At 45.4% G+C, this 11417-nt stretch overlaps 1 protein-coding gene across 5 annotated transcripts in view; it reads left to right on the forward strand.

Annotated features, from left to right (window-relative positions):
* The window catches only part of LOC141928213 (contactin-4), a 343764-nt gene extending 334096 nt beyond the window's left edge, over positions 1 to 9668 (forward strand). For all 5 annotated transcript variants that reach the window (XM_074836062.1, XM_074836060.1, XM_074836064.1 and 2 more), the window contains 7 exons: positions 840 to 910; positions 2715 to 2949; positions 3483 to 3598; positions 4053 to 4239; positions 4734 to 4846; positions 6410 to 6578; positions 7796 to 9668. In XM_074836062.1, the coding sequence (XP_074692163.1) occupies positions 840 to 910; positions 2715 to 2949; positions 3483 to 3598; positions 4053 to 4239; positions 4734 to 4846; positions 6410 to 6578; positions 7796 to 7896 (992 nt within the window). In that variant the 3' untranslated portion in view covers positions 7897 to 9668. The remainder of the gene's footprint in view (positions 1 to 839; positions 911 to 2714; positions 2950 to 3482; positions 3599 to 4052; positions 4240 to 4733; positions 4847 to 6409; positions 6579 to 7795) is intronic.
* The last annotated feature ends 1749 nt before the right edge of the window (positions 9669 to 11417 follow it).

Below are 11417 nucleotides of genomic sequence, written 5' to 3' on the forward strand. Positions count from 1 at the left end.
TGTTTGGACAGGTTTTTTGGAAAATAGTGCCCAGTATCCACTGATGAGAGAGATGAACTCTGAGAGCAGTCCCTCTGGTTTCCCATGATCGATGTGGTGGAAACTCTGGAGCGCAGACTACAGCACCTCAAGAGCAGGAGTTTGAGCTTCACAGCTGGAGTGTCAGCAGTCCCTTGATGCTGGGGGCTTCTGCGGTTCTTGCAGTACCTTGGACCTTGTCCCTGTGGTCCTTCAGGGCTTACTGAAGGTCTGTCTTCTGCGACCCTCTCCCAAATACGCCACTGCCTCCTGGAACCACACTGCATCTTCAGGCAGCTGCAGGCAGAGCTTGGCCGTGATCTTCAGCAGTGCCTGTGTTCAGGGATTTCAGCGCAAGCCACCAACCTTGAGAGCTTTAATGCTCCTTGATGCTGTCCCTGTCTTTTGATCTGGCAGAAAGGGGTCATGGTAAGGCGTGGGCTCAGTGTGGTGGCTGCAGGGATATGTGCCTTGGTCATGGGAAACCCCTGGTAGGTGGCTCCTCTGTTCTGTTTCAGCTTGTATTGGAACAGAATATGAAATAGGAAAATAAATAAAAGCCCTTTTTTATGGAAGATGAATGTTTAAACTAAACAATTAGTTACTGAATACACAAGTTAATTGACATACTTTTAATATACTATTATTGACATATTTTAATATGCTGTTTGCCATAGCAAATTAGTCATTTCCTAATAGCATTCCTGGTACCCAGCATGGGAAGGCCAGCAGAGTCCCATTGCTGCATAGGTCTGTTCCATTTCAATGCTCTTTTCTGGTTTCAAAGTTGCCATGTCCATCTTCTGCATCTTTTTTTGCAGTTCCTGAAGTGACCCCAGCTAATGTCAGTGGAGGTGGAGGGAGCAAGTCTGAGCTAGTCATTACCTGGGAGGTAAGTGGAGAGAAAAATTAATATGGTCCTGATCGAAATGCACCCTTTCACCCCAGACCCCAGTGAAGCTTTTGTAGATTTCAAACAGTTTACGATAAAAAGCCAGGTTGTGTGATAAAAATAGCGCAGCTATTAAAATTGAGCTAATCCCCTTCCCCACCCCAGGCCCCTGTGCAAGGAGGCCAGTCAAGAAGTGCCATGTGGGGGCCACAGGCTGCCCATTGCTGCTTTGACATGCACACAGCTCCCCCGACCCTCAGCACGTTGGTACGCATACGGCAGAACGTGGATGGGCAGAAACTACCCGAGGGATAAAACAGTTTGTGAGGCCAGGCTTGGCATGTCCTGACCTGGTTGAGAATTGTTGTGGCTGGCTCCCAAGCTTCATCCCTCATCCCTGCACTGGGATATATGGCAGCAAATAGTTAAGAGTTAGCACAACACGTTGCATGCTGGCTTTTGTTGCTGCTAATGAAAGCCAGCAAGAGGAGATACAGAGATGAAGAATGTTTAATATTCCTTAAGGCAGTCAGGGTTAGAACTTTAGTCATTTGTCTGCTCATATTTTCATGTTATGATGCGATGCAGCTGGCATATTTTTCCTAATAATGAACTTCACTAGACATGCTAACACTTCCACTTAGCACTATTTCTGACCAAGCTGGCAGAATGAATCGCCAGAGATATTTTTAAGGTTATTAAAAAACTATAAATGGGTTTTTGTCCTTACCACACAGCACAATGTGCTAAATTCTCTCCTCCATTGGACTAATTAGCTGCGCTGTGTCTCCTGAAGATACTGCAATATGTTTCAAAAACACACATGGCCAGAACATCAGCCATTGATTTGAGTTGTAATTTTCACAAAATGTAATTTGTATTTTGATAGAACAGTCAGTTTACTCTTAAATGTCCAGGGGCCTTTTCTTTATGGTCTGGTGTATTTTTTGAGCCTTACAATACAGAGTAAGAAGCAGTCACCAAAAGTAACCCCTGCATGTGCTTAAGCACCATGGTCATCTGTGGGAGAGTGGCCCATAATTACAGATTATTTTAATACATTGAAGCTTTGGGTTTTGATGCAGCTTTTAGGGGGCTACAAGCCTGAGAGGACAAAGTGTCAGTGTGTCCAGAAGTGACCTGGAGGTGGCAGGTTGTTTCTTCTAGCTGTTACCTGGCACTTACCTGCCCTGCTCCATCACGTTTGTGACAAGTTTCTCCCTGCCATTGTGGTCTCTTAACAAGTCACATTGTATGGGATGTGGACAGTTGGCTGACCTGGTCTGGGTCACTGCGAAGCAACGGGCCAGCAAGGGACCACCAGCCCCACGCAGGCTGGGACATTCCTAGGATGTTCTTCAGGGCTTCATGTGCCATTCCAAAGACGTGAGAGCAGCTGCACGTGTATTGGGAAAGCAGGAACTGTGTCCTGGGTTCACCCCAACAACCCTCAGACTCAGTCGCTGCAGTGCCTAAAATTACTCACATTGTTGTTGAAGGCTCCATCTAGTCAGTGAAGGGAGGTGGGCACCTGTGAAGGTGAATTAAGTCTTAGACAAAGTGTCTTCTGGAGGGGCTGTTTTTTCCCCCCGAATACAGGGAGCTCGCAAAGCAGCAAGGCTCTAGCACAGACGGGATGGGATAAATGCAGGTGAGATGCAAAGTAGGACTCCAGCCACCTCCCATCTCTAATGCTCTACTTAGCTTTAGAAGGACCAAGAGGCAACAGCCAGCATGTGGGCAGGGAGATAAACACATGCCACTGCTGAAAGTGCTGTTTCTCCCACGGTCTGCCCACCCACAGACAGTGCCTGAGGAGCTGCAGAATGGAGGTGGCTTCGGATATGTGGTGGCCTTCCGCCCCTACGGCACCGTCAGCTGGATGCAGACCGTCGTGGCCTCCCCAGATGCCGCCAGATATGTCTTCCGCAACGAGACCTTGCCGCCCTTCTCCCCCTACGAAGTTAAAGTGGGGGTGTACAACAACAAGGGGGAAGGGTCGTTCAGCCCCGTGACAGTCGTCTACTCAGCAGAAGAAGGTAGAGCCAGGAGCCCACCCCACCGCCTCTCCCTCCTCCCCACTGCTGGCACAGGGGGGTTGACCGGGTCTGAAAGGGTTTAGTATCCACCTTGACATATCCTTTGATACCTAATCCTTGCTCTGATTTATAATAAATGGCGAGCCGTGATTAATTCTTTTGATAGTCATTAAAATAACATTAATCGTAATGAAATCTTTTGATATTAATGAAAAAGTAATATGTAATCTGGAAAGAATTCCACTGAGATTTAGTATGAATTAATGTCCACTGATTAGAAAATGTTCCCTCTTGTCCTAATTACAGTACATGGTATCCTGGGTTGAGTTTAGTAATGACATCTTATTATTTCTTAGGTAGAGGAGCGGTGCCGTCTGGCACAGGCTGACAGGCCATCGTTTTGAAATGTGGAAGTTTGTTTTGGTTGCATGCTTCTTTTCTCATGCAATGAAGAAAATAAATCCCTTGAAGTCTGGGACTAATTGAACATAAAATTGAAAACACTTAATTTTATTTTTAACTCCTCTACCCAGAGCCAGCAAGAGCCCCGACCACTGTTTTGGCCAGAAGTCTTTCTGCCTCAGATGTTGAAGTTTCTTGGGCTCCCCCTTGGGAGAACCAGCACAAAGGAAGAATACAGGGATATGAGGTATGGAAACGCGATGCAGCATCCTTTCAATACTAAGCCTTGAGGAGACGTGGAGATCCATCCTGGGCCGGCATTGTGGTGCTGCTCCTGCCTGCCACGAGGCGGGTGGATTCCTGCAGCAAATTTGCTTCCTTTTGTCTCTTCAGTATGCAGAGATTTCTCTCACATGGTAAACAATTGCACATCTTTCTCTGTGTGATCTGGATGAAAATGGAGAGCTGGGGGAAACCTGTATGAAGGTGCTTCCATGGCCAGGCAGCATCTGAGGGCCTGGGGGTGGGGCACTGCAGCCAGACTGGTTTCTAGCAAGGAACAAAAAGGGATTGTAACAGGGTGCAGGATCTGTTCCTGTGGCACTTGCACTTTGGGCAGAAGTGCCAGAGTTAGCACTGGAAACAACGGGGTGCTGCCAGCCCGTAGCTCGAGGTAGACACATGCCTGCTCTGCTTCTCAGGTCAGATGTTGGAGACATGACGAAAAGGAAGAAAACGCAAAAAGGATTCGAACGGTTGGCAATCAAACGTCTACAAAGGTCAGCAACCTGAGAGGCAATGCGCTTTATCACTTGGCAGTCAGGGCATACAACACGGCTGGGACCGGCCCCTCCAGTGCCGCGGTCAACGTCACAACGAAAAAGCCACGTGAGTGTTTGTGAGGACAGGGGGCTCTTGCCTGGGAGGGTTTCTGCCAGTGCTTCCCTCTCCTTCAAGCTTTCTTGAGTCTAAAGGAGCTGTGAGACTTTTCTTTGCTGGGTTTTTGTGCAGAAGACTTAGCAGCTTTTTTTTTTTTTTTGTAAGGCTCTTCCCTGTGTTAAGTAAGCAGAGCATGCAAAACTGAAATCACAGCTGTGCAGGAAAATTAAATATTTATCTCATCGTTCAAGCGGGCTTTTTTCTTCTGGTCTCAGGCATGTTGAGCAACTGACTGAATCCTTTTTGCATTTAGAGCACTGTGTTGTGTCACACCTCCTGTGACCTTGAGGACACAGATCAGTGAAACAGCTCATTAGCTTTCTAGAGCAATAGGACTCTGGGCACGCTCAGACATGGTGGTAGAAGCCTCATTGGTACTGGGAGGGATCCAACTGGAAAATGCTGCTCCTTAGTAATACAGTGCTGTGTATATTTTGGTATAGCACCAAGTCAGCCCCCCGGGAACATCATATGGAATTCATCTGACTCGAAGATCATACTGAACTGGGACCAAGTGAAAGCGCTGGACAACGAGTCAGAAGTGAGAGGCTACAAAGTGAGTATTTTGTCAGCACAGGCAGCTGGACAACAGTCCCCCGCACCATGTCCCTCACCACCCCAGGGTTCTGCAGCAGATCCTCAGCTCCTGCTGTCACTGGATTCTGGCATTGGGCTATAGGGAACATTTCCATGAATCCAGTGTCAAGTTGGTGTTTATAGTAAGACCAAATGAGGTGTTTTTCATGGTACTTGGATGGTTTTCCAGGTTGAAACTGAAGCATTCCTGCAGAAACAGAGGCCATATCTGTGCAGAGTGAGCATGTTCTGCCGGCTGCTTGCCCCTTGCCCCAGCAACACTCACCCCTGCAAGCACCTGTGCGGGCCTCAGGCCATAGACCTTCACCTGCTTGTGCCCTCTGAAGCTCCCGCCTGCAGGACTGCTCTCCTGCCTTTGGTGGAAACCTTCCAAAGGCTGTAGTTGACTCCTTAATTGCCGATAAATAAGATGCTTTTTTAATAGCTCCCATTTTCTTGAGAAAGCAAAGCCAAAAGGAAAAGAAAGAGAATCCTCATTAGTAGCAGTTTTAATACGGTATAATTTAACTAGAGAGAAATCTTGGGAAGAATTCAGGTCTATCACCTTACACAAGGGTGTAATTAGGCCCAAAGAAGACATCAGTGTGCAATCGCCAGCCGTTGCCTTGAGGGTTGAGTTGTGCAAACGTTTCCCACCAGAGCTTGAAATGATGAAGAGCCTGGACAGGCTTTGTATTTTGTTCACAATCTGGAATGCTGGCGGCATCAGCTTTGTGAGCCTGGGCCAGCTCTCCTGAATTTCTGCACTAACTCTTCAGTGCCTTTGGTGCCCTGTATCAGATTATCCAAAATAAGTAATTCCTTGGGGTTTTTAGTCAAAACCTCAGATGAACCTCAGCAGTTTGGACCAACTTTTCACCACCTATTTTAGGTTTGAAATGCAAATTAAGAAGTCAATTGAAAGGGGGTGAGAGACTCATCACCGTGAAAAAGCAAACTCCATCTAGTGGGTTTCTAAAAAGTCCTCTTTTAAATTATTGTCAGGATAACACAGTCAGATGTCTTTTCTGAAGCCTAGAAAAACATTGCCTTTTTTTTCCTGGAAATCTTGTATTTTATGTCACAATTTATGATCTAAATCAGTAGAATTCCCAGATCTTAGAAGGTAATTCAAAAAAACCAATTATTCTGGGAAGCTGGTCATGGCACTGCGTCAAATATCCCAACTCAGTTTCCTGAAGAAACATAATAAGAAGTTTTGACATAAGCCTCGGGATTTATTTTAGCTTGATCAAGCTAAAGATTTCGCTGAGGGGCTCTGCCAGGTGCTGAGGCCGTGTTTGGTGCTGTGAATCATCTCTGCCCTCCTCCCAGTGTCACCTCCCCACCCGGGCACTGTCACCACTGTGCTGCTGTGGGTCCCCAGCCAAAACCCATGTGGGGGTCCGAATGGCCCCGTTGTGACCAGACCATGTGTCTGAGCATCAGAGGCAAGGAAAGAGCAGCAGCAAATCTGGCCGCCCTTAGGGCAATGGATGTCTCTGCCGTTTCTGCCTCCTCTTCTCTCTCCCCTTTGCTGCAGGTTTTGTACAGGTGGAACAGGCAGAGCAGCACATCCATAATAGAAACAAATAAAACCTCCGTGGAGCTCTCCCTGCCATTCGACGAGGACTACATCATAGAGATAAAGCCGTTCAGCGACGGGGGCGACGGCAGCAGCAGCGAACAAATCCGAATTCCAAAGATATCGAGTAAGGACAGAAGAAACTGGGTTCCATGCCTGCTCCTGCGGCCACCAAGCCGTGGGGAGCCAGCATCTCCCAGCCCCTCTCCTGGGGGGGACAGACCTGCTTTGCCCCAGTCACCGGTCGTGTCTACAAACGGGGACAAACTAGAGCCTTGAAGCTGAGCAGGGGCAGGCTGTAGGTCTGGCCATCTCCCAGGCAGGGAGCTGAAACCCAGACTTACCCAGGACCAGTAGTCATTCCAGCCCATGTTTCTGGTTTTATCCTGAGTCAAGATTAAACCATAAGAAACACCATCATAAGTAGTTATATTTGTATTTAAGATTTCTAGACGCTTTCCACTCTCTTACTTCCATACTCGTATATATGTTGAATATATTGTTCCACTGCAATTCACTGTAACAAAATACAAAATGCAGTGTTCAGAGCTTTTAAATTTATAAGGCTACTGTATGGCCGTATTCCATTGTGTGTTGGATGCATAAATATTTATTTAGGGAAATGAGGTTGTGTAGAAGAACAAGCAGAAAAGAGAGTATTTTATTACACTACGTTGCTTTTGCAAAATCTTCATGTCCCATCTTCCATTAATAATGCCACAGTTTATAAGCTGCATTAAATCAGGAGCCTCTGCAATGCAGGAATATGGCATTAAAATTACAGTAACGTAAAAAACCCTGGGTGAGATCAGAATTATCTCCACCATGGTTGTACACTGTGGCTGTATAAACCATGCGGAGGAGTGTAATCAGCAGACCCAGGAGAGTGAAGGAGAGCAGGAACATACACCAGTTCCGATTCGGTGGAACACAGTGGGCCACGGAGCAGGTATGCAGCTCCTCCAGGACGTGGATGATGCCAGGCTGGTGCCAGAAGCAACAGCTTGAATATAGTACAAATGTTAAAAAAAAAAAAAAAAAAAGTAAGAAGTAAACAGGCCATGAAGTAATATAATTGTGAAAGTAGGCTCAGTGCAACAGCGGCAGGAATTCTAGTTGAACCAAAAATTCAGTTAGAGAGGTGAAACCCAGTAAACAGGAGGTTACTGAAGCAGGAGGAGGGACCACACGTGGGGACCCACCTTCCCGTGAGGTCTGACCTTCCTGCCACCACTGCTCTTCGTCAGAGGAAACAGAATTAAAATCTGGGAGGAAGAGGTTTGGGATAATGAAGGCTGCTCTCTTCACTCTTGGCTTATTTTCTCTCCTCTCTCCTTTGCTCAGATGCGTACGCAAGAGGATCCGGCTCTTCGACCTCCAACGCCTGTACACTGTCAGCCATCAGCACAATAATGATATCGCTCACAGCTCGGTCCAGTTTATGACAAAAATTACATAAAGGACTTCTTGTTTATAATATAAGCAACATTTAGCTAGTTGTTTTGAAGACACCCAGTACTAAGTAATATTGTGGTTTGAGTACATCTTACTACTGGAAAAATGTTTATGCTTCTTTAGGAATGGCATTATACAGTACTTCCTCAAAGCAAATATAGCTTTGTCTGAAGTTTCCTTGGAAACTCTGCAATGCACTGAAAACATCTGTAATATGATGTTACCAAAGCAGTTTACATATGTCCTTATATGCATATTTTTTATTATATATTTAGTGTTTTATAGAATTTTTTAAAGTTAACATATGATGTAGATATTAATTTTTCCTCTGCTATAAAATGCTATGGACGACATTATCACGAAAATATTGTTTGGAATCTTTTCCTTTATGATGGAGAGTTCAAAGTTGTTCTTAGTAAATTGGCTGCAACTTTACTGTACAGTTTTACAATGCTACGCAAGGCAGAACTGTTCCAGATTCAGTTCGTAATGCAGCTGTATTTAAATGGCAGTTACGATGATTTTTGTGTTAAATCAAGTGCTTATAACACACAAGATATTATATTTTATTCAGAGGTCTAAGCAAGACAAACTCGAAATACTCAGTAAGAACACTATAATCCTGAAAAAATACATGAATTTTGGTTGTTTGTGGACTACAGGACATGTAGCTAATATTCTGGCATCATGCAGCAAGGGTCCATTTTTACTGTCTTGAAATAGCTTTGTCTTTATCATAATTAGCATTAAATTGGGTAGGAATGAAGATACTGCAAAGATGCGATCTCTGCCTCTAGTGACAAAAAGGGACAGGTACCCAAAGGAGCAAGCGAACAAACGACGTGGTTCTCGCCTTTGGGTGCAAACCCAGCTCAATCCACCTCGCTTTTGGGGATTTTATTCCAAGAAAATTAGAATACAGCGACTCTGAGACGTCAAGCTGCCCTGGGTTTGCTGTCCGAACACGCGCTTGCTTTCCACGTGCATTGGAACATAACTCATCATCCTTCGTAACTCCACTATATAGAAAACACTTCGGCAATCTGGTCCGAGCCGAGAGGATCAGCGGAGCTGTGCTGTGCTTCGGCACGCCCTCGGAGGTGCAGGCTGCCCGCGGGGAGGTGGGATCTCCCAGTAGTTCTCTGCTAGGAAGTCTGTGTCTCTTTAGAAACTCTTCATAGATGCCTGAAGGCAAAATAAGAGTCACACTGGAAAACGACAATATCCACAGCAAAATAATTCTTCTTAAGAGAAGGACTGTTTGTTACTACGGGGTAATTTTGTAAGTTCACTCAGATGGGATAACACTAGTAAAAGGCAACGGAATTTTCTATAAAATTTTCAAGTTTAAATGCGCTGCAGTGGTTTATTTTTATTTTTTTTCCTGATAGCTTGAATTTGCCTGTAACTTGTCTTTTTTGCTTACAAAATAATACAGTTAACTTTTAGACCTTCTAAATATATTTATTCAGTAACTCATAATCAGGATTCCACTTGTGTAAAAGTCAGGGGTGTTGACCAGAGAAATATTGTCAGTATTTCAAGCTGTGTTCCTTTCTTAGTTTGATATGGTTACTTCTATGTAAAAAAAAAAAAAAATAAAAACAAAAAAACCACAAAACCAAGAAAAATTGAACAAAAAAAAAAAAAAAGAAGCTTCTGTAGTTTTCTCCCCAGTGTAAATGATATTTATCAGTGATCTAGCAGATGTAATCTTTTTTTAAAGGTATTGGTAATAAATATTCTGTCATTTGTAAAGATACCTGTCTTCCAGGAGCTTTTTTCCTCCATGTTTCGTTCTACCCAGTGACAAATTTCACCATAGCAATAGGCAGCGCCTGCTGAGATTGTCACTGATGTGAAGATACAGAAGAGTAAGTTTAAGACAAAACTTTGTGGAGACATAACAAAAAAAATCTATTTATACATCTTTGGTCTAATTCTGCTTCCAAAACTGACAAAAAAAGAAAATCTGCGTGGGTGAATTTGGGGTGATAACGTCTATTTATGTATTTCCAGGCTCATGTGGGCTCGTGCTGTTGGAGTGGAGCCTCTACAGCTTGGGAAGCTCAGAGTGAAAAAAGGAAAACCCAAAAAAAAGCAAACTGGTGTTCACCTGGCATGTGACCGTTTCTCTGAGCGTGGCCATCGCAGCCGGTCAGGAGCAGGGCAGGCAATGGCAGCTCCACACACCTGCTGCTGGTGAGCGGAGCATCAGTGGCCCTGCTGCAGAGCAAACCCCGCTGCAGGCACTGCACTGCTTCGCTCGTTATCCTCCTGAATCTCTGAGGGTGCTGGGGAGTGCTGCCTGAAATTGCTAAATCTGCCAAACCCACGTCTCAATTCTGATTTTCAGGGGCAGCAGCACAGGAGTCGTATGACTGTGCTCTGCGTTTCTTGGGAGCAATGTTGCGCTTTGCAATCAGTGAAGCTCGAAACCAAACTGGCCTGGTAACACAGTTCCATTTTTGAAAAGCAAATTTAAAATTGCCATCTCTAGAAGAGGGCGAGAGGTGCACTCCTGTGGCTGCTCTGGCGGAGGCAGCAGGGAAAAGCTGCAGCAGTAGAAACACACTGGGATTGCAGCAGAATTTAAAGAAAAAAAACTCAGAATAAATATTTCTGTGCACTCTGGGAAAAAAACTCGTAACTCTGATCTAGCAGTTTGGGGATAGATAGTTTCACTGGTGGTGTGGGCTGGCGTAATAGTGGCAAAATATGACACGCAGCCCTGAGCATGGCCTGTCCTCTTTGCAGAGCTCACTAGTGGCAACGTGGCCATGAGAGCAGATGGCCTGGGATGTACTGAAGATGCTCCCTTTTCTCTCTGGCTGCCCAAAATGGAGACAGTTTGCTCCAAGTGTCGTGACCATGAGGAGGCAGCTCTGCCAGGACTTGCTGTCCCCATCCCATGTGGGTGGCTCTTTAGGACAGGTGAGGTGCCCCCACTGCAGCTGCATGAGGTCGCACAGGGCTGCCAGGACCGATGGCCTGACTGGGAAAATGAAGAGACTCCTCTTGCTTTACACCAGCTCAGTTTTATTTTATCTAGAGGGAGTGTAACACATATCTGCCAGCTTTCAAAGCCATCAAGCCCTGCCCGTCCCCAAGGGAACTCGTCCTCCCTGGAAGTACTGAGGACCTGTCATGCCCTTGCTGATCAGATGAACATCCACCCAGGTTTTCTCATCATCACCAGCTCGTTCCAGTTGTTTGCGTTGTTTTCCCGTGATGGACATCCTTGTCAGTGACACTGAAAATCAAAAGCGTATTTTTTCCCCCCAGCTACCTGCCTACGCACCCCAGGCAGGCCGTCGCTGCCGGAGGCTGCCGCTGCCTGCACTAGTAAGTGCTGAACCTTCACACACACACTTTTACATGGCCAAATGTACAGCTCAAATGCAAAATATACTTAAATATATTGCATTAATCTCTGCAATATCTTGCCACTAATGGGGAAGAAATTATATTTAGAAATCTTATTTATTAGGCCACTTGAAGGCATGACATA

Source organism: Strix aluco, chromosome 11 (genome assembly GCF_031877795.1).
Source record: "Strix aluco isolate bStrAlu1 chromosome 11, bStrAlu1.hap1, whole genome shotgun sequence".
Lineage (NCBI taxonomy): Eukaryota > Metazoa > Chordata > Aves > Strigiformes > Strigidae > Strix > Strix aluco.